The 20,799-nt window shown below is 40.2% G+C and overlaps 1 protein-coding gene across 6 annotated transcripts in view; it reads left to right on the forward strand.

The window, feature by feature from the left end:
- Positions 1–20,367, forward strand: part of JADE3 (jade family PHD finger 3) — an 84,326-nt gene extending 63,959 nt beyond the window's left edge. For all 6 annotated transcript variants that reach the window (XM_073353379.1, XM_073353368.1, XM_073353387.1 and 3 more), the window contains 7 exons: positions 5,525–5,715; positions 6,844–7,055; positions 11,153–11,320; positions 12,460–12,576; positions 13,940–14,413; positions 15,849–15,966; positions 17,033–20,367. In XM_073353379.1, the coding sequence (XP_073209480.1) occupies positions 5,525–5,715; positions 6,844–7,055; positions 11,153–11,320; positions 12,460–12,576; positions 13,940–14,413; positions 15,849–15,966; positions 17,033–17,931 (2,179 nt within the window). In that variant the 3' untranslated portion in view covers positions 17,932–20,367. The remainder of the gene's footprint in view (positions 1–5,524; positions 5,716–6,843; positions 7,056–11,152; positions 11,321–12,459; positions 12,577–13,939; positions 14,414–15,848; positions 15,967–17,032) is intronic.
- The last annotated feature ends 432 nt before the right edge of the window (positions 20,368–20,799 follow it).

Raw genomic sequence — 20,799 nt, forward strand, 5'->3', positions numbered from 1 at the left:
CTTGATTGCTTGCTTAGTATACTTAAACCTGTGGTACAACTGTCTCCCAAGTCCAAAAATCTTTTAAAATTAAAATATTTCCAATTTGGAGTCAAAGTCAGTGGTACTTGAGGCTGGGAGAGAATAGGCAGATCTGAACTGAAGGAAGAAAGCAAACATGCAGTACTCAGAACTAGGATCAAACTAAAAAACAAAAATGCTTTCTTTGAGCATTTGGTGCACTGCGTAAAACAGTCATCTAACTTATTGTGACCAAATAAAATTCCAAATAGAAAACGGTATTCTGTTGCACTGGTTATATTCCATAAATCTACTCATAAAAACAGGACAATATGAATTGTAATAATGCAGCGAACACTTAATCCTCCTCGGATGGGGTGTAGTCTCCAACAGTGACTGATATCTGTCAAAGCTTCAGAGGAAGGTAAGAACCTCCCAGAATCATTTTTTGGGGGCATGTAACCTGTTTCTGCCCTGACATAAGAGGCTGGAAATTTTCACTGTAAAATAAATATATTACAGTTGATGTGTGTGTGTGTGTGTGTGTGTGTGTGTGTGTGTGTGTGTGGATGGATGGATGGATGGAAATGCTATTCAGTCTCCTAAACACTCTACCACTTCTATTACATTTACCTTCTATTTTACATTTTCCAGTTTAATTGCAGGATCAAGGGCATTAGTTATGCATTGGTGGACCTCTGTGCACTAGCAGAGCCTCTTTGACTTTGGGGCTTAAATAATTCCAGTCTTCAGAGTTGCTAATCATTTGTGAGCCCCTCCAAGAAGACCTCTAACCACTTTTTTCCCTTTTTGAAATGTGGTGACTGACACTTTGCGGATCACCCAGACCAGTAAGGGGTTCTGTCACCACCTGCCCTGTAATCTTGGGGCTTTTTCGCAGTATCTCTATGGTTCAGATCTCCAACACCAGTAGCCAACTCACAAGCAGAAAATCTCACCCTGCTTTTGCAGCCTAACTATCCTTGCAAGGTGATACTTGCAGTCTCAAGTCTCCCCAAATCCATCCTCCTTGAATTTTTAAGTACCAGACAATTGGATAGGTCCCCTCTGATTTGTCATCCCCAAAGGCATGAAACTAGACCCCCTCCCCAAGATACCAGCTTTCTTTGGCATATACACTCTGTATAGTTTGCACACCAGAGACCTATTTGAGGTATAAATAAACCAACAGTGTAGTTAATAGAAAACAACACCTATTCAGAGATAAAATAGTATGGGAAAGTGAACATAAAGATGCAATCTCAGGCTTTACTCTTCCCTTTTAGATAAAACCCTCTTTCTAATACAAGTTATGTATTGCCTTTTAACAGCTTCCCAGCGTACCTCCAGCATTCATGGACAGCCTCCCACTTAGACTATCTCTCAGTTTCTGGATTAAAAACTCTCCGTTTTAAGCCTGCTTTTAAAAGGCTTTTTCTTTTTTCTCTTTGACCACAGTGACTTTATGGTTCAGGTTAAGATTTTGTTGGGTTATTTTTAGGAAAAGTCATGGACAGGTCGTGGACAATAAACAAGAATTCATGGAAGCCATAGCCCCCCGACCCATGGAGGTGGACAGCTGGAGCCCTGAAGTCACAGAAGTCACAAATCATGGAATCTGTGACCTCTGTGACAACTCATAGCCTTACTCGTGGTTATTCAGGATGGGGGAATCCCCTCTTGACTTGGTATCCTGTGGGTGGGATGTCTCCTCATAAAGTCTAATGGTACATCATATGTCTTTTTTTCTGGGTTGGACAGTGGACTGCTTACATGAAACAGGATTCAAGTAAAGACCTTGCTTGGGAGGGGCCCCTACCTGCTTGACTGCTCGCTGCCCTGCTGTGAAGTGTAGTTGAAGTTGTTGTACAGATTGAACACGGTTTTGGTATACATAAATACATAGATTCATAACCATCGTTTGTATACATATCTCATAATGACCATCACGTTCAGAACATTACAAGCTTTCATAAGACCTTACTCAATATACTTTTGTAGTACAATAATACAGTATGCAATCAGTTGGTTCAACTGCTCATTTGAACTGCTCATTCCAAATGGAATGTAATATTTGAGAAGCAGGTATGCAAAAATAAGTGAATTTTGACATAGTTCAAAATTTTCAATGTTTTAAGCACCAGTGGGTGAGATTTTCAAAATAGCCTAAGTAATTTAAGAGCACAAGTTCCACCGAAGTTAGGACTTGTGTTCTCAAGTCACTTAAGCACTTTCGAAAATCCTACTTTTAGGTACCTAAATTTAGGTTTTTGACCATAATTTCATTTTAATGCACCACAGTTGAGCGTCCTAATGCTGTTTTGTTTTAACTCTTGCAACATGCTGAATATAATCTCTTTCCTGAAGTATTATGAAAATCAGTTAATTCAGAATCCATCAGTAAGAAATATTTCTTGTTCTGTATTATGCATGGTCTTACTGCTTAGTTAAATTTCATCCATCTGTCTGCTCAGTTCCTCAGGCTGAGTAGAGTTGTCACAACTTCTGTGTAGTTTAGTTGTTGCCAAACTTCTTTCTTGCCACCAACCCTCTTCTCAAGATAGCTGCTTACTATACGGAAGTGCAGTGGTTTCAGTACTGAAACCCCAGAAGATTAGGAAAGGATAAACTCTTCTTACACAACAGTGTTTGTTTAATGTGTGATGCTTTTTTTTTTTTTGTTTTTTTTAAGCAGGGATGGATGAAAACATCAATGCCAGGTCTACACAAGTAAAGATTTGCCAGTATAGCTGTGCTGGCAAATCCTCCTAGTGTAGGCGTGGTCTATACTACCAGAAAAATGCTTTTTCTGGTAATAGTTTATACTTGTTCCTGAGCTAAACAAGTGCCTTTGACAACATATTTATCTCGATATAACTGTATTTAGCTAGGGCTTTTGTGAGTACAGAAATGTAAAAAAAAACCAAATAACCCACTCGTAACTGAGCTACTATACCATAGCAGTTTCTAGAAAAAGGAGGAAGAGGAAAAGAGACAGCTAATCGAGGAGGAGAGGCAACAAAGGAAAAGGGGGAGGAAGACAGGGCAGGAAAACAGTACTTTATTCTAACACTGGTAACTCACATTGCCCAGTAAGAATTGTGGGTCATCAAAGTTCAGAGAAATAACCCAAATATCTATTTTGATGACTTGCTAGACTACCACATAAGTGTACTCTCCTCCTTTCACAAGAATTTTCTTCTTTGTTTGCCTAATTCTACAAAGCACATGCATTTCACATACGGAAGTATTCTGTTCAGTCTCCCACTGCAGCCCTTTCATGTGTAGACCCTCTTGCACTAAATACAGAGAGAAACTGACTTTTTGTCTAAGATTAGCTTTTCCTTTCACATAAGGCACTTTACAGTGGTGCAATGGGCTTCATTACTGAAGCATCTGGTGGGACTAAAGGACACATAGGTCAACATTCTCCCTTGTTACCTGGTTATTTTAGCTATGTTCTTTCTCCTTCAGTGTCCACTTGGCAACAGATTTCTTCTTACACACCCAAAATAATACTATAAGCATTGGCTTCTATAAGGTGTCGTTTGAAAATGAATGTAAATAGGGACTATTTATCCAAAATGTGGAGCATGCATCTATTTTCTTCCCCTTCCATTGCCAGACAAAATTCTGTTGAAAAGGACCAGTTACCTGCTCGATCAGGGGTCAGCAACCTTTCAGAACTGGGGTGCCAAGTCTTCATTTATTCACTTTAATTTAAGGTTTCGTGTGCCAGTAATACATTTTAACGCTTTTTAGAAGGTCTCTATATTATATAACTAAACGATTGTTGCATGTAGAGTAAACAAGGTTTTCAAAATGTTTAAGAAGCTTCATTTAAAATTAAATTAAAATGCTGATCTTATGCTGCCGGCCTGCTGCCAGCCTGGGGTTTCGTTCACCTAGGCCGGCAGCAGGCTGAGCGGGGCCTGCGGCTGGGACCCCAGCTGGCAGCCAGAACCCCAGACCAGCAGCAGGCTGAGCAGGGCCAGTGGCCGAGACCCCAGACTGGCAGTGGGCTGAGCGTCTCAGCCCACTGCCAGTCTGGGGTTCTGTCCGCCGGCCCCTGCCCGCCAGGGTTCTGGCTGTCTGCTCCGCTCAGCCCACTGCCGGTCTGGGATCCTAGCCCTGCCCACATAGAGTGGGTATCTATCTTCTCCCTGGTTCTAGCTCATTCTCTTTCTCTCTCTGTGCACTGAGCTGAGGGTGGGGTGCACTGAGCACAGGGTCTGTCCAGAAGCTAGAATGAGGGAGGGGGCTCAGGGTTGGGGCAGGAGGTTTGGGTGTGGAGTGCTTACCTGGACAGCGCCCATTTGGCGCATGGGGTGCAGGTGGAAGTGTGTGTGGGGGGTGGTGATGCAGGAGCTCCCATTTGGTGTGAGGGGTGGGGTGGGAATGTGAGGGGTGCAAGAATCGGCGTGAGGGGGGTGCAGGAGTCAGGGCATGGGGGGGGGGGGTGCGGGGTGAGGGCAGAGGGCTGGGAGTGGGTGCTCCCAGCCCCCTGCCCAGAGCGGCTCATGGCAGGGGGCTGGAGGGGATGTCCCCGTCCCTTCTTCGCCTCCTTTCCAGAGCAGCAAGCGTGCTGCGGCTCCGCTTCCCTCGCAAGGGCCATCAGCTGATCGGTTGCAGGGAGGGAGAGGAGGAGGGGCAGGAACCCAGCATGCTGGGGGAAGAGGTGCGGGGGGGGGGGGGGGAACTTGCCTGCCCTGCAGCAGCTGCCAGGACCAAACTTATTCACCCTGCTCCCATGGGGGCGGAGAGGGGCGGGCAGGATTTTTAATGGCATGCTGCTGCCTGCTGGGGTCCTGGCTGCCGGCAGGCAGCAGCATGCCATTAAAAATCAGCTCGTGTGCCATCTTTGGCACGCGTAGTGTAGGTTGCCGACCCCTGTGCTAGATTATCAATCAGGAATCTAATTGTCACGAAGACTTCAAGTTACAGTTTAGAAGAAGGCTTGAACAAAGGTGTATGGAATTTTATGTACATAATGTCTTCTGCAACTTCATAAACAATTCCAAAATGGTCCAGTTGAAGGCATATGTTTGTCCATTTTTAAAATTTAATTTAAAACTAGAATTAATTTTGATTTCAAATTAAATTAAGACCCTATTATATAATTTAGAAAACTATTCCATATACAGAATTAATTTTTTTTTTCTTCTTCTAGGACTTTTCATGTATGGAAGTGACACTTACACAGTAGTCTTGAAACATGAGTTGTCTGGTCAATACGGTGTGATCTAAAGACTTTCTGATCATCAGTCCTCTAGTTCACTGAGTCAGGGCTCAGTCAGTAGGAACCAAAACTCCACGTGACAGCTAGTGACCTTAACAGAGTTCCTGAACAGACTTTTTCATTGCAAAAACACCACCCTGGCGCTCTTGTCAGTCATTGGGCCAGTGGAAGTCAGTGGAAATGGAGGGCATTTTGCACCTGATACCAGACGCAACATCTTGCAGGAATGGGCTGTAACCAAAGAACTATAGCTAACCATGCCATTTCTCTTAATTTTGCATTTAGGGTTGTAGCAGAAAAGGTGAAGGAAGTACTGTATACACGACCTAGGAAGTACATCCATTGTTCCAGCCAAGAGCCCACAGAACCTGGTTACATCAATATTCTGGAACTGGCAGAATCTGTGTGTCGCTATGACTTGGATGACATGGATATCTTTTGGCTTCAAGAATTAAATGAGGAGCTTACAGAAATGGGTAATTTTACAATACAATTTAGTTGTTAAAAATTGAGTTGAGAGTTCAATAAGTGGTCTTGGGTATTTGTAGAGATGAGTTTAAAAGAAAAATGTTAGGGAAACATAACATTAGAATGCTGACATTCCGTCAAGAAAGCATTTACAGAAGTCATTTGCTACATTAGCTTAATTTGAAAGATTTACAAATTGAGGCTAAGAACTCATTTCTTCATATCCTTCATGATTATGTACAGCTTTTGTGGACTCGAAACAAATATCAAGTGGCTTAGAAACAATTTAAGTCCCTAAAACTTGAAATTCCCCTTGTGCACAAGAAAAAAGCTGGTATTTTCATTCCTTATAAATATGCACGGTATAGCTACAAAATGTGGACTTGTAGTTTGAGGCAGACAGTCTCTGCCTCCTGGAGCTTGCATTCTAAATACACAATACTCAGGATGTTGTGACAATCTGATTTTAGTGTTGCAGATCCTTTTAAAACAGGCTTCCGTTACAGCGGATTTACATTTAATCTGAGTGGACAAAGTGTGTGTGTGGGTTGGGTTTGTTTTGTTTGTGAAGTCAGGGTGATATGGAGATTCTTTCATCACTGCTTGATAGCGTATTCATTTACCATTTTATTAAAAATGAATTTTTCCCTGCCATCATGCTAATCACTCTGGCAGTATACTAGATGTGTTGGGTTTTGGAATATTTTGTGGGATTTTATAGCGAGATATAAACTTTTTTTCTGATCGAAAATTACTCTTGGGAGCAAACGACTTTTTGAAAAGCACGTTGTACCACGTGGCATTGTAGCGGTTTCTCTTCTGCATGTTGCTCTATTTGCTTAAGTTGTGGTCGTAAAGAAAAGTTACTGTAGTTTAGCTTTTTACTCAAAGATTTGGTTTGTTTATTATTTTGTTAAAGTTCACTGGCTAACTTCAAAACTATATTAAACCACATGTAACTAGTGGATAATAAACATTTTGTAAATAAATATTTGCGCCAGGATTTACATAATGATGAAAATGTGGGCTCGGTTTCCTTTATTAGTTGGTAGAAGTGTATTTCTCTTTTGTGTTTTCCTGTGTCCTATCTTTACTCATGGATGGTGTATGCATTCTAATCCCCTCTCCTCTTGCAGGATGTGGGCCCCTTGATGAGAACACAATGGAGAAGACAGTAGAAGTCCTGGAACGGCAATGTCATGAGAATATGAACCATGCTATTGAGACTGAGGAAGGGCTGGGCATAGAATACGATGAAAATGTGATCTGTGACGTGTGCCGGTCCCCTGACAGTGAAGATGGGAATGATATGGTGTTTTGTGACAAGTGTAATGTTTGTGTCCATCAGGTTTGTGTTAGAAGAGATGTTGAAATTGTTTTTGTTGGTGGGTGTGTAATCTGAATGAGCTTTAAATAGCAATTTGGAGGGCTTTTAAGATCTTCTAGACATGGAGACTGCAACTGCTTGAAGGTGGACTTTTGTATTCCTACAAATAGACTTGATTATGCTGTCTAGCACAGTGAATATCAAAGTGATGTGGCCTGAGGACAGGGGGAATGCAGGTCTAATCCCAGCTCTGGCAAGCACTTTCTGTAGCCCAGCGCAAATTCTTTCCCCATCTTTAAAACGGGGATGATACTTGCCAACTTCACAGGTATACTGTAAGGATGAATTAGTATTTTAAGGTGCTTTGAAGGTAGAAAGATGCTAAGAATTATAGAGCCTTCGTTAAGGAACTGACTGGGGTTTTCCATCCTTGTTTGGCCAGTTAATTGGGGCCAGAACCACTCTGAAACCTGTCTAAAGCTGGGCATCTAAAACCAAATTTAGGCACCTAAGTACGTGGACTGATTTTTCAGAAGTGTTAGCAAGCTTCTGGCCAGTACCTGTCAGCCAGGGATGTTTCCTATTATGATATTGCAAACATTAATTTGATCTTGCAACTGGATGAGTTCAGTGGGGCAACACATGAGTATAGGGATTCTTACTCGTAGAACAGACTGCAGGGTTCTGATTTCTAGAGTCTTTTTTTGGAAGAGATGATGCTGTAAACTTTTTGAAATTAGACTAAGACATCTCTTATTTTGTGACCATTATAACTGAACACTCAGTGAACATAACTTACATAGGCCTCTTAAAATCATTCTTTGTTGCGCTGGACATTAGTGTTAGCTGGATTAGCATAGTAACCATTATCAAATTTTCCCCCAGTATTTTTGGTAACTCTGATTTAGCAAAGCTCTGAGCGAATGCATTGACTTTGTTAGTCACCACATTCACAGAGTCAAATGGTGTAATATAGCATCTTTTGTCGTCTACCCGTCTAGATAGCACAAAAAGATGTAACTGGGGTAGTTTCTCTCTAATTTATTTCATTAACAAAAAACCCTGAAGCCACTCTTCAAAAAGTCAGTTTTTCTTACTACGCACTTACAATGGTATAACTGCATCGCTAAGGGGTGTGAAGAATCCACGCCCCTGAGCGATGCAGTTACATCAGCCTAAGTCCCAGTGTAGACAGTGCTCTGTCTACAGCAAGCGTAGCTACTGCCTGCCGGGGAGGTGGCTTGGAGATGCTCTCCTGGTGGCGCACTCCTCGCACCTTCACTGTGAAGCGCTACAGATGCGCCAGTGCTGCTTTTTAAGTATAGACCCGCACGTTGGGCTTGTCTGCACGTACATTGGATAGCGCTCTAAGTTGCTGGCGCAGGGGGTGTGAAAAATCACCCCCTTGAGCACGGCAAGTCTGAGCACTTCAAAGCGCTCGTGTGAACAGGCTCCAGCGCTCTGAGCTAATCCCCTCGTGGAGGTGGATTCCCAGGAGCTCTCTCCCAGCACTTGCGCACGGCCACACTCGCACTTCGAAGCGCTCCCGTGGCAGCGCTTTGAAGTTTCCATTATAGCCAGGCCCTTAGTCTAGGCTTCCTAGAATAGGCAATGAAGCCATTAACTAGAAAATGCTGAATCAAAGGAATTTGAAATTGGATATAAGCTACTAACTCAGTTTGTAAACTGAGTAGTAGTAGGAGTAAAAATTTACATGTGAACTTAATATAAGAATGGCGATACTGGGTCAGATCAAAGGTCCATCTAGCCCAGTATCCTGTCTTCTGACAGTGGCCAATGCCAAGTGCCCCAGAGGGAATGAACAGGTAATCATCAGGTGATCCATCCCCTTTCACCCATTCCCAGCTTCTGGCAAGTAGAGGCTAGGGTCACCATCCCTACCCATACTAATAGCCATTGATGGACCTCCAGGAACGTACCTAGTTCTTTTTTGAATCCTGTTACAGTCTTGGACTTCACAACATCCTCTGGCAAAGAGTTCCGCAGATTGACTGTGCGTTGTGTGAAGCAATGCTTCCTTTTGTTTGTTTTAAACCTCCCTATTAATTTAATTTGGTGACCCCTAATTCTTGTTTTATAAGGAGTAAATAACACATCCTTATTTACTTTTTCCACACCAGTCAAGATTTTAAAGACCTCTGTCATGTGCCCCCCTTAGCTGTGTCTTTTTCAAGCTGAAAAGTCCCAGTCTTATTAATCTCTCCTCATATGAAAGCTGTTCCATACCCCTAATTTTTGTTGCCTGTTTCTGTACCTTTTCCAATTCCAACTTAAAATATCACATAAAAATGAAAAGCTGACTTGCTAAATCATTTCTTAGGCAAGAGCTCCCTCTGTTGGTTTTTTTAGAAGTACTGTTACATTTTTCAACCTTGCCACTTAATTTTTTTTTAAAGTTTACAGTGTTTAGAGATTAATTTTGACTTTGTTTGGTGTTATAAGTATTTTGACAGACTCAAGGAAAGAATTTTTTCTTCCTCATTTTGCTCGTCTTTGTATTCTTATGCTTAATTTTGATACTCAGGTCTTGAAGTCAAAAAGCCAGCATGAGAATATGCATTTTTGCAGAACAATAAGGATAGACTTTCTCATAAGGGAATATTTTAAAAATCTGGATTTTATCTAAGGGGAAAATGTCTACTACAACTTTAATAGTTCAGATTGGAAAATTCACTTTCCGTAGCCACTGTACCTCAGCATCCTTGCAGGTATTATTTTGTTACTGTATGTTCTCTCTAATGCCTAAGTATATGTGTGATATTCCTGAGATGAGCTGAGTTGCTGTGTGAACTTTGAATTTTCAGATGTTTCTGTGATTATAATTAGAGATTTCAACATGTGTATTGTTTTAGTCTAGAAACACTAGCTCTGTGAAGTCTATTGAGTGCCTTGAGGCACTAGAATCCTTAGGGTTGGTTGGCATTAGGGAGACTTAAATTAAAAACAAAAAATCAGACAGTAGTGTTGCGGGCCCTAGTGTAGACAGGGCTTCTGATTCTTTAAGCTCTGCATCCTCTAGTGCTGCTCAGAACATCTCTAATAAATTGAGTTTTAAAACCGTGGCTGCAGCTAGTGGCCATCTAAAAGTAGGGCTTTCGACATTGCTAACTCTGAAGCAGGAATGGTAGGAAACTTCTGACAAACATCTGTTAATAAACAAGGCCTTAGAGTAGTCACGTGGAATCAGACATTTGTGGAAACAAGTAGTTTGAGACTTTCAGCACATATATATTAAAAATGAGTATCCTTATCAATGAGGATCTCTATTTCCATTTCTCAAACTTTGCAAACCATGCATTCCTCAGAGCTGGAAATGGTGGACACACAGAAGATTCTAAGTTGTTTCCACAATTTTGCTGCACTCTACAATTTTTTAAAGTATTGCAAGCCTCCATTTAGAAGAAAAAATTTCAGTTGGCAGGATACAATCAACATAGTTATGAACTGCTGTGGTAATCCTAACAGTCTCCAGCCAAACAGCTGTAGCAAAGGTGTGAAGATTGGGGGGAGAGGGTTATGACCCTAAGTGACCTTCAAAACGTATACCTGGAACCATTGTAAATGGTATTATTAATCACAGGAAATTGCTATTTTTTTCATGTAACTTTTTTTATTAAATTTCTAGAGCTACCATTGTAGAAAGACAAATGGAATAGTAAGGATCCTTCAGCACCATGTTTTACATGTGTATATTTTAACATAAATTTTACAAAGAAAAGGGAAAATAATTTGTGGGAACCATAACTTTTGCATCCCTTGACTTTGTTTGAACTATAATCCTAGCTTTCTATGGAGAGATTATCAAAGATACAAAGGACAGTTAGTGCTTACCTTTTATTGGCTTTCAGTGGTAGTTGGGTACCCAGCTGCTCTCTTTGCCTCTGAAAGCCACCCACCCCATTACAATTAACATTTAATTTGTGTCCATTCTGGTCTGTGTGTGTTTGATAAGGAGGTACTAATTACATCCAAGAGAAAGTGTTGTGTTTGGATAAGATTTGTAGAATGTAGTTTTTTAATAATATGATAGTCATTGATGTAAGCCTCTGATGTCTCACCTATATGCTGAAGCAGAGAGAATTTTCCTTTGTCCCAAGGCATGTTACGGAATCTTAAAGGTTCCCGAAGGCAGCTGGTTGTGTCGCACTTGTGTTCTGGGAATACATCCTCAGTGTCTCCTGTGTCCAAAGAGAGGAGGTGCCATGAAAGCTACTAGAACAGGGACCAAGTGGGCACATGTGAGCTGTGCCCTCTGGATTCCAGAGGTAAAACTAATTTATGTACCTTTTTTTTTTACAAATTCTTTCTCATCATTATCCTTACCCTGTACTGTGCCCAATCTTAATGTTGAGTTAAGGGGATAATAATTAATACTAGATGATGTTCTGATGAGGTTTGTATGATTTATAAAAATTGGACCATCCAAGTCATGTACTGCTAAGAATAGGATTCTTTTCCTTCTATTTATTGTAGTAAGCACTTTTTAGCCATGTTACAAGCATCTGACTGACTTATATGGAAGCATTACTGTTGCAAGCCACTACAATTTACGGACTATTACTTATTTAGTTTTCCTTCTCTTTTACTTACACACTTGACTTATTTCCTGATAAAATAGCATGTACATCCTCAGTGTAATGTGTAGCTACAGAGCAACGGTTTTCGTTGAGTGATTTGAATTTCTCTGTTCTGTGTAATATTTTCAACAGTTGTTGTGTACTTTACCTGGTTTCACAACGTTGCATAGTGACATAGTGATTGTTCTGAAATGAGAACATCATTTAAATTAATGCAGTATGTGCAAAGTGTGTTTTCAGATCACTGGACAGTAATTTTTAATTTCCAGTTACAGAAATTCTCAGAAAATTACATTATTATCTTGGTTAAAAAGAATTTAATCACTGCTAAAGTAGACTTACAAATTCAGTGAGTGTAACCATGTTTTATCTTTCGAAGTATCCTAAATCTCTCAATGAAAGAAGATTAGAGCCTTTATAAAACGGGCTATACAGTCACAAATCTATGTAAGGAGATGGATTATAAATCAGGAATTTCATTAATGTGAAGGAATATAGATTTACATAGTTGTAATGAAACTGGAATGATCCAAAACTTGTGGTGGTGGAAAGATGGATCAAGATTAATATTGAACCATAGGCTAAGCTCTATGTGCATTCCCACCTGCTGGACTCTGCAGGGTCCCAAGCCTCCAACTCCTTCAAGCCCCTGCTTTCCATCACTGCTTCTCACATTTCTTTGCCAGTTTACCAGATGCTGTAGCAATGTAGTTTGATTTTACTGGAGGTATTTGTTTTCTTACTAATGTACTAAAAAGTAGATTGATTTTTTTAAATTTTTTTTAAATTGTCCTGATAAATGCTTCCTGTACTATTGTTGTTTGCAGGTTAGCATTGCTTGCCCAGAAAGGATGGAACCAATCACAAAAGTGTCTCACATTCCGCCAAGTCGATGGGCTTTAGTCTGTAGCTTATGCAAACTTAAAACCGGTGCTTGCATTCAGGTATGTACCAGTTCTGCAATGACTTCTATCAATCTGAGCATGAAGAATAGAATTTGGATTTAAATAGCATTTTTCACATTCCTAATGCTTCATAATGGCAGTGACCGTTTGCAAACGTGGCACCTGCCATGCTCTTAGCAATAGCTCATTAAACAGTCTTGGACATTCGGAAACTTTTGAGCTAGAGCAGAGATTTTCAAAGTGTGTGTGAGGGGGAGAGATGAGATTATCAGGGGGTGAGGGCATGTGGACCTGACTGGGCCGAGATGAGGAGGGGGCTCTTGTCTGTTAGAGGAAGGGGACAGGGCTCTTTGCGGGCTTTCTCAGCTACTGGGACCAGTCTCCCTGTCCCTCCTGGTCTTTCACTGCTGCAGCAGCCACCAACCGGCAGTTACCCTCCTCTGCCGAGGAGGCTGGCAGGGGACCAGAGGGGTGCACCTGGTGAGTACTGACCCTCCCCCTCCTGAACCCATCAGCCCTTCCGTGTGGCCTGGGGACACAGAGCCCTGTCTGTTTCCCCTGGCGTACAGAGCCTGTGCAGGGAAGTGTATGGGGCCACACTGAAGGGCTCACAGGCTCAGGAGGGGGTTGGGTCAGTACTCACCAGATGCAACCTTCCAGTCCCTGGCTGACCCTAGCCCTTCAGCGTGGCCCTGTTGAATTCCCTTGTGTGGGGAGGAGCGAGAAAGGCACCTCCTGCCCTTGGTCTCCTGGGTGCCAGGCACACCTTCCTGCCCTGTCTCTTAGAAACGGGTGGAGGGGGAGGTGTATGCATGGACCTGAATCTCTGAAGTGGGCTCAGAAAAAAAAAAAATTGGGAACTCCTGAGCTTGTGTCCTGGTCAAGACAAAGAACTGCCTTTGAATAAAGCTATGAGATGTTTAACTACCAAGTGGACAATTGCCAGAGATGGACAGAAGTGTCTTCAATTTAACATCTTACTCACAGAAGAAAATAAGTTCTAAACTTACATTCCTTTTGAAACAGGATGTAATTATAGGTTCTGTGAAATCAGAGGAAGAAAATACTGGAACTGTTAGTCGGATAACCCAGTTCCGCTTAGATTTGGTTTTGTCAGATGTACTAAATATTTATATGTTTGAATTTCCCTACTTAAGATGAAATTACAGTTTTTATTAGAACACTTATTTTTTTATGGGATTTTAATGTGGAAGAATTGACTTGCTTTGGGATGAAACTTAACATTGTTTCTCAGCTGAGGAGTACTTAAGGCTCATTAAATTTTTAAGTATAACATGGAAAAGTGTATTTAAAGGGGTGGGTTTTATATAACTTAAGCATTCCTTGGTCCTTTTTCTCCTTTTGTTGCTACTATTGGCTGACTCTAGTGTTTCACTCATAGTGCTCTGTGAAAAGCTGCATCACTGCCTTTCATGTCACCTGTGCCTTTGAGCATAGCCTAGAGATGAAGGCCATTTTGGACGATGGGGATGAGGTCAAGTTCAAGTCGTACTGCCTAAAGCATAGCAAAAACAAGCAGAATTCGGTGCCTGACGTTGAGGAGAACCCCAAGAGCATGGCAGACCAGAAGCAAACAGAGAGTGAGAAAACCAGTTTGCGTGCTCAGAAACTGAGAGAGTTGGAGGAGGAGTTCTACTCGTTAGTTAAAGTGGAAGATGTTGCAGCAGAACTGGGCCTTCCTAAAATTGCTGTGGACTTCATTTATAATTACTGGAAATTAAAGCGGAAAAGTAACCTTAACAAACCATTGTTTCCTCCCAAGGAGGATGAAGAAAATGGCTTGGTGCAGCCAAAAGAAGACAGCATTCATACCCGCATGAGGATGTTCATGCATTTGAGGCAGGATCTAGAAAGGGTAAGAGTTTGGATGGTAAAGGTTTTTTGACTACATACCTATAGGTGAGCGAGGCTCTTGCCTTAAACGCTGTGCTTAAAATTTCTTGTAAATGCTTTTTTCAACTTTCTTATGATGAAATCAGAAGTATATTACGTCCAACTTTGTCTGAAAAGTCCCTTGATATCAGAGTCCGAGAACTAATGTGTAAACTTCTGCCAGAAACAATTGTGGTGTTGATTTCGACACAAGTTTACAATTTTATTTTTTTACAGGAAAATTATTCAAAATGAATTTTTTTTAATGTGGTGATATTTTGAAATGTCTGAAATGAGAACAAAATTTTCTGAACTTATTGACAATTTTTGTGGAATATTTCAACTTTTTGTCTCATTTTGGGATTAAAACAAATGTTGGAATTTCTTATAGGGCAAATTCTGATTTTCGAACAGGTCTAATTGTGTGTCATGGGGAACACTCAGCAAATATTGTTCAACAAAACATAGGCTGTCTGTTCCACAACATTTTAGACATTTCATCAAGAGATTTAGCACCTGATTCTGCTCCCATTATAGTGGGTGGAAATATTGCTATTAACGTAAATGAGTGAGTGAAAGTAGAGGGCTATAACCCCTGGAATAGACTTAAAACCCCCCAAAAACTATTAAAGCGATCATCCAAAAGGACTAGTTCTGAAAGCCTTTCAAAACTGGCAAAATTGTGTGGGAATTGAGAGCCTCATTTTAAAGGTGACCTGTAAATCACTGTGTCAAATTTCAGCAATATGAGAGCTAAGCGGCCAATAGCCAGACTGACTGGGGGACCTTAACTTGAATCTTATTTAAGATTCATGAAGTACCCATGTCACTGTGGTTTTCTAGTATGATAAGTGTGCTGTTAAGAAAAAAAACTATTGTATGTTTTTGTAAAATGTATTTATAAAATTGCAGTAGCTTCAGAAAAACACAATATGGCTGTATTTAAAAAAAAACAAAAAAAAACACTTAGCCTTCCTGCAGTCTGGTCCCACACAATTGCAGTACTAGTGGGAGTAATGTACCAGAGTAGCAGCTGGTGATCTGAATGGGCTATGTGGTGTGGGGTTTAAGAAAGGAGGGCGGGGGATGGGGGGGAGTGAGTTCTAAAATCTGCTTGATGGCTCTTCTTTTAACCTACTTATTTGTTCACTTGTTGTTAATATAGGTGGGACTTTGACCAACTGCTTTGCAGATCGCTTTTAGCATCTTCTTTAATGATTTAAAAAAAAATCCTTGCAATTGAAAATACTTGGCTTATAGTTGCATATGATTCTATGAAATTCACCATGGAGCTTTTTGATTATAGGGCTTTCTCTACATGTGTGAAGATGCTTTGTTCGAGAATTCAAATGTTAATGTAACATTCTTGACCACTTTTAAAAAAAAAATTCTAGAATTTTTTTTTTTTTAAACTGTAGGTACGGAATCTCTGCTACATGGTGAGCAGAAGAGAGAAACTGAAACTGTCCCACAGTAAAGTACACGAACAAGTCTTCAATTTGCAAGTCCAGCTCATTAATCAGGAAATTGCAGCAGGTAATCTATACATACAAAATACCAGTAATTGTATCGGTTAAAGATTCTGACTCTGGGTATGTCTGCCCCAGGTCACTGTTGGCATTTTAAACACTGTGAACCTGTGGTTTTTAATGGGCTCTTGTGAGTATGCACTCTCCTTGCCAGCTTTCCTAATTAGTGGCATATGCAGAGCATTTTCATCTTCTCCAGAGTCATACTTTGGTATCTCATCTGTATATGGCACCCCATAAATATCTAGGATAGGATGGAATACCAATCACTGTAGCATCTAGGCACCACAGCTGTATTACTGGTATCTGCATCAGGCAGGTTGTGGGATTTTTCTCTTTGGGTTATCGTTCTATGCTCCCATTTTCCCCACAGTGGCTATATATTGCACACGTCTATTGGTCGCTCCCCAGTTGAAGGAAAATTGCTCACTTGCTGTTAATTGTTTCCTTCAGACAGAGATGGGGAGAAGGATTGACAAAAATTCACACTATTCTCATGTCTCCCTTCATAGGTCATGAATGTTTCAAACGAGTTTCTCAGTTTGCAATTTGTCATTTTTGTCCACCCCACATAATGTTTTATGAAGTTAAAAATGGATAGTAGCTGCCCTGGAACGCTAATGTTCCCAAAACAACTGTGTGCCTTGCTTTTTCTAGTGAACGTCATGAAACAACGATTGAAGCTTCTGGAATGAGGAAGAATATGTACTCTGTATGATTATTTTTAACTGAATGCAGGGGCTGTGCATTTATATAATACAGTCTGTAATATGTTGGGTGAAAAACGTTTTAAAGCATACCTAGCTTTATACTATAAATTTGAAGAAAAAACTGTCCTTACAGAATAGAAATATTAAAATGCTTCCATAAGTTCTGTTTGGTGCTTTGGAACAATTTAATTTTTAGTTAACAGCTTCTCCTTAACATCCTAAATGCACTTCAGTAGTAATTGTTAGACTAATTGAAAATGCTCCTTAATGTGTGTGCGCTCTTTAAAGGCAGGAAAACTATTAACTAAGTTTAAGGAAAGTCTTACCACCTTTTAAATACATCTTTTCTGTTTTCTCTCTCAGGCCATTCTCTGACAAGTGCACTAGAGAACACACTGTTCTACCCACCTCCCAGAATCACCTTGAAATTAAAAATGCCCAAATCGGCGCTGGGTGACTGCAGAAATAACTCGATGAAACCTGGCAACAGACCCCTTTCTCCTGACAACATCACCGTTTATAACAAAAGGAACGTGCAGATGTCAAAGGAGTCATTTGAAATTAAAGCAAAATCATACTCTAGGTATCCGCATGACAACCGAAGTAATGGGTTATTGGTAGGGATTGGCAAGACTAGGAATGAAACAAAAGATTCTGGACCTGCACAGTCACCAGAGTTTCACCGTGGGCAGTCATCTGGTAAACCATTAGCACTTCAAGCTGCATTGCATGGACAGTCTTCCATTGGGAATGGAAAAATGCAGCAAGAGAACTCAAGACTTAAGAAATCCAATGGCTTAATGGGCAGGTCTGGAGATGTAACTCAGAGAGACAGGTCCAGCCAGACACCATATGAACAAGAATCTGTGCTCACTGCTCATTTGGCTAGTCAAAGCAATTTTAGAAAATCTACAATAGAACATTTTAGCAGGTCCTTTAAAGAGGCTACCAACAGTTTGGTGAGGACCACAGAAGATCTGAGGTGCTGTGAAAAGCCAACAAGGAGGCTTTCAACAAAAGAACGTTTGTGGAGCAAGCAGACTCTTGAATTCCAGACAGGAGGAGCTCCGTACCAGGATAATGATGGGTATTGCCCTGATTTGGAGCTAAGTGACTCTGAAGCTGAAAGTGATGAGAATAAAGAACAAGTCAGATTAAGGAGAAGCAGCTCAGAGAGAGAAAGCCAAAGTAAAGACTTTGGTAGAGATTGTCACAATAGAAACAAAAAAAATATAATTTCTCACAGTTCAGTACAAAGGTGATTATAAACCCCTAAGGGGTAACTCAGCCTTTGCATAATCCAGTGTATTGGCGCAAACCTAGGCATCAGAGGGTTTCAGAAAACAGTGTAGGATTTACATTAGGAAGAAATGCAGTGAAAAAGAAGAGAGTAGTTTTCAGTAGTGAATTGGCTTGCGATTTTAAAGGGATAGTCAAGGTTGTGTAGAAATCAATATGCTTTATTACAGGTTAACATCTGGGAGAGTATGGAGCTGTTAATCTTTGCATAACTCCAGGAGCTGCTTCCTTTTTACCTGCTTTTGTGTAAGGCATTGTTAAAAATGTCAATTTTGTGCTGCTGGACCAGGTATTAAAGGAGTCCTTGCATTGCTCTGTAACATGCTGTAAAAGATTAATGCAGACACTAAAACTGCATTCCTGTTGCACCTGCAATATGACCCTGATCAGCAAAAACTTAAGCATGTGCTTAAAACTTTAAGCACATGAATAGTTCCATTGACTCCAGTGGGAGTACTCACACACTTTAAATTTAAAGCACATGTTTAAATTCTCTGTTGGACTGTGGTCTAAGTGACTACTAAATGGGGATCCTGTTCTGCAGAAAGGTTAGAACTCCAGTGATGCTTGTAACTCCTCTCTGCAGCGTAGAAGCAAGCATCACAAATGCTGCCAAACTCACTGACCTCTAGATGTGCCCCCATACTTTGCTCTGGCTAAAGGCTGTGTTTCTCTTGACAGTAATTCACTTTATTTTGTAAATATTCAACTTCTAGTACTTCCGTTTTTTTATCTTTGTACATAGTTGCTTGTTGTGGGATGCACTTGTAAATATTTTACCCAGCTAACAAGTAAAGATGACTAAATTTGTGGATAGTGTTTACAAAAGTAGATGTACTACTTCAAAGAAAAATGCGATTTGACACTTAAATTTTAGGCAATCACCGATGATGCCAGGTTCCTCTTGAAACTTGAGGTTTCACATCTGGAGGCATTTATACCTGGTATGTTAAAAAAAATAAGCTTGGACTAAAAATCATTTTGTCTGACCTTTTTTCTGTGGGCTAAAATTTCCAAGCCTAGGTGACTAAATAGGGGTTTAGGAGCTTAACTTTAGGAACATAGGTTTGAAAAAATTTAGCCAGTCATTATTTGAAGCACGTTTTTATTGCTAGATAAATCTGGAAACATGTGTAAGACCTATGACTACGTTAAGCTGCTTAGCCACCTCTACTTAGTTTCTGTTTCCCAAACTAAAAGTGCTTTGCACAAGTTTTAAAAGTTGCAAATGCTAATATGCTAACTTTCACCCAACCTCAGCAAAAAGTCCCATTTTCTTCTTTACAGCATGTGATTTTTTTTTGTTTGAATAAAAAAAAAAAAGTTCTGTTAACCAAGAGTAATTCTGTCGTGTGACTGATGAAATGGGCAAAGTCCACTGTCCCGCATCAAGGGCTGAAATGGAGCATAGGCATTGCAGAGAGCCTTGCATTATAGCCTCCTTTGCTTGGGATGAACTTCATCCAGAAAGGAAATGTTAAACTCCCAATGTAAAGACGTTTAGCAGAATACAAATGACGGCTTGATTTTTCTTAAAAGCCTTAATTTGGGAAAGTACAAAAAAATACTTTAGATGATTTAACTTGGAAATTTTCCTCACAATTGTTACTGGTCAGGAGCTAGACAACACTTCAAGTAGGGAAATAAAAAATAAACTTTGCAGTTCTGTGCTCTTTGTTTCATGAACCCTTAATTTTCTTTCATGTCTTGATTTTCTGTATATTTGTGTAATTTGTCTTTCTAGAGATGTATTTTCAAATTTTCTTTTGGTGTAAATACGCAGTAGCATTTTTAGGTTTCCATATATTTTATTTTAATGGGAAGTACTTTTTGTTCCTAAGCCATGGGTCATTCAGAATGAGTAAACAAATATCCACACATTTGTATTCTAGCTCTGATTCTTAGTTCTCCTTCAATATTTATTATTAATCCTTTTTCCGGCCACAAAATTCTGTGCAGCTTATCTTGGGAACATTTATCTTGGAGGCCAGCAGAGCAGTCATGTTTCATGTCCAGCAGCATATGAAAAAGATGAGGGGAGGGAAATGGTGCTTCAGCAAAAATTCAAATTTTTGCTTCATTGGGGATGTAACTCTTTCCAGTGGGGGCAATAGTTTTGCTATTTTTACATGATTTTAATAGATACATGAAGGAGCCCTTGGTTTTGTAGTTCTTAAATATAGTCCCCAAAGTGTACTTGCTAGTTTTTATTGTGTGTTCGGTGGCTAACTGTTTGAAGTATTACCTCTTAACCTTATTTGTTAATTTTGTGTTTTGCATTTTGTTTTTATATATACACACACGCGCGCACACACAATTTTCCAAGATGGAATCAGTCTTTTACAGATGTCCCCTTTTTACAAGTACTTTTTCATTAAATTATGAAACTGCTAACAGTATTTTTATTTGTTGTGATTTATTCAGGGCTTTATCCTTTGTGTGGGTATGTTGCTAAACCAATCAATTTACCAAAAGTGATTCCATACTTGTCAAGTGCAAATTAATATTTTTGCATACTCAGAAGCATTTTAATGAGTTGGTGCTTTAGCAAAACTGTTTCCCGCACAACCTCCTGAAAAAGAAACACCAAAGATGGTGATTGGACAGGATACTTTGGAAACTGACCTCATCCAGGCTTATCTGGTAAACAGTTAACTTTTCTGTTTTTTATTACTGGCCATCAAGGTAAACATACAGGCAGCTTACCACACAAGCCTTACTTAACACTTGTGTTCCTCCTTCACTGTGGAAAGTGACCTTCATTTTTGCCTGGCTGGGTACAACTAAATATGGGGGAAAAATATAAATGGGCCATGTACACTTGTCCACAC

Source organism: Lepidochelys kempii, chromosome 1 (genome assembly GCF_965140265.1).
Source record: "Lepidochelys kempii isolate rLepKem1 chromosome 1, rLepKem1.hap2, whole genome shotgun sequence".
NCBI classification, from domain to species: Eukaryota; Metazoa; Chordata; order Testudines; family Cheloniidae; genus Lepidochelys; species Lepidochelys kempii.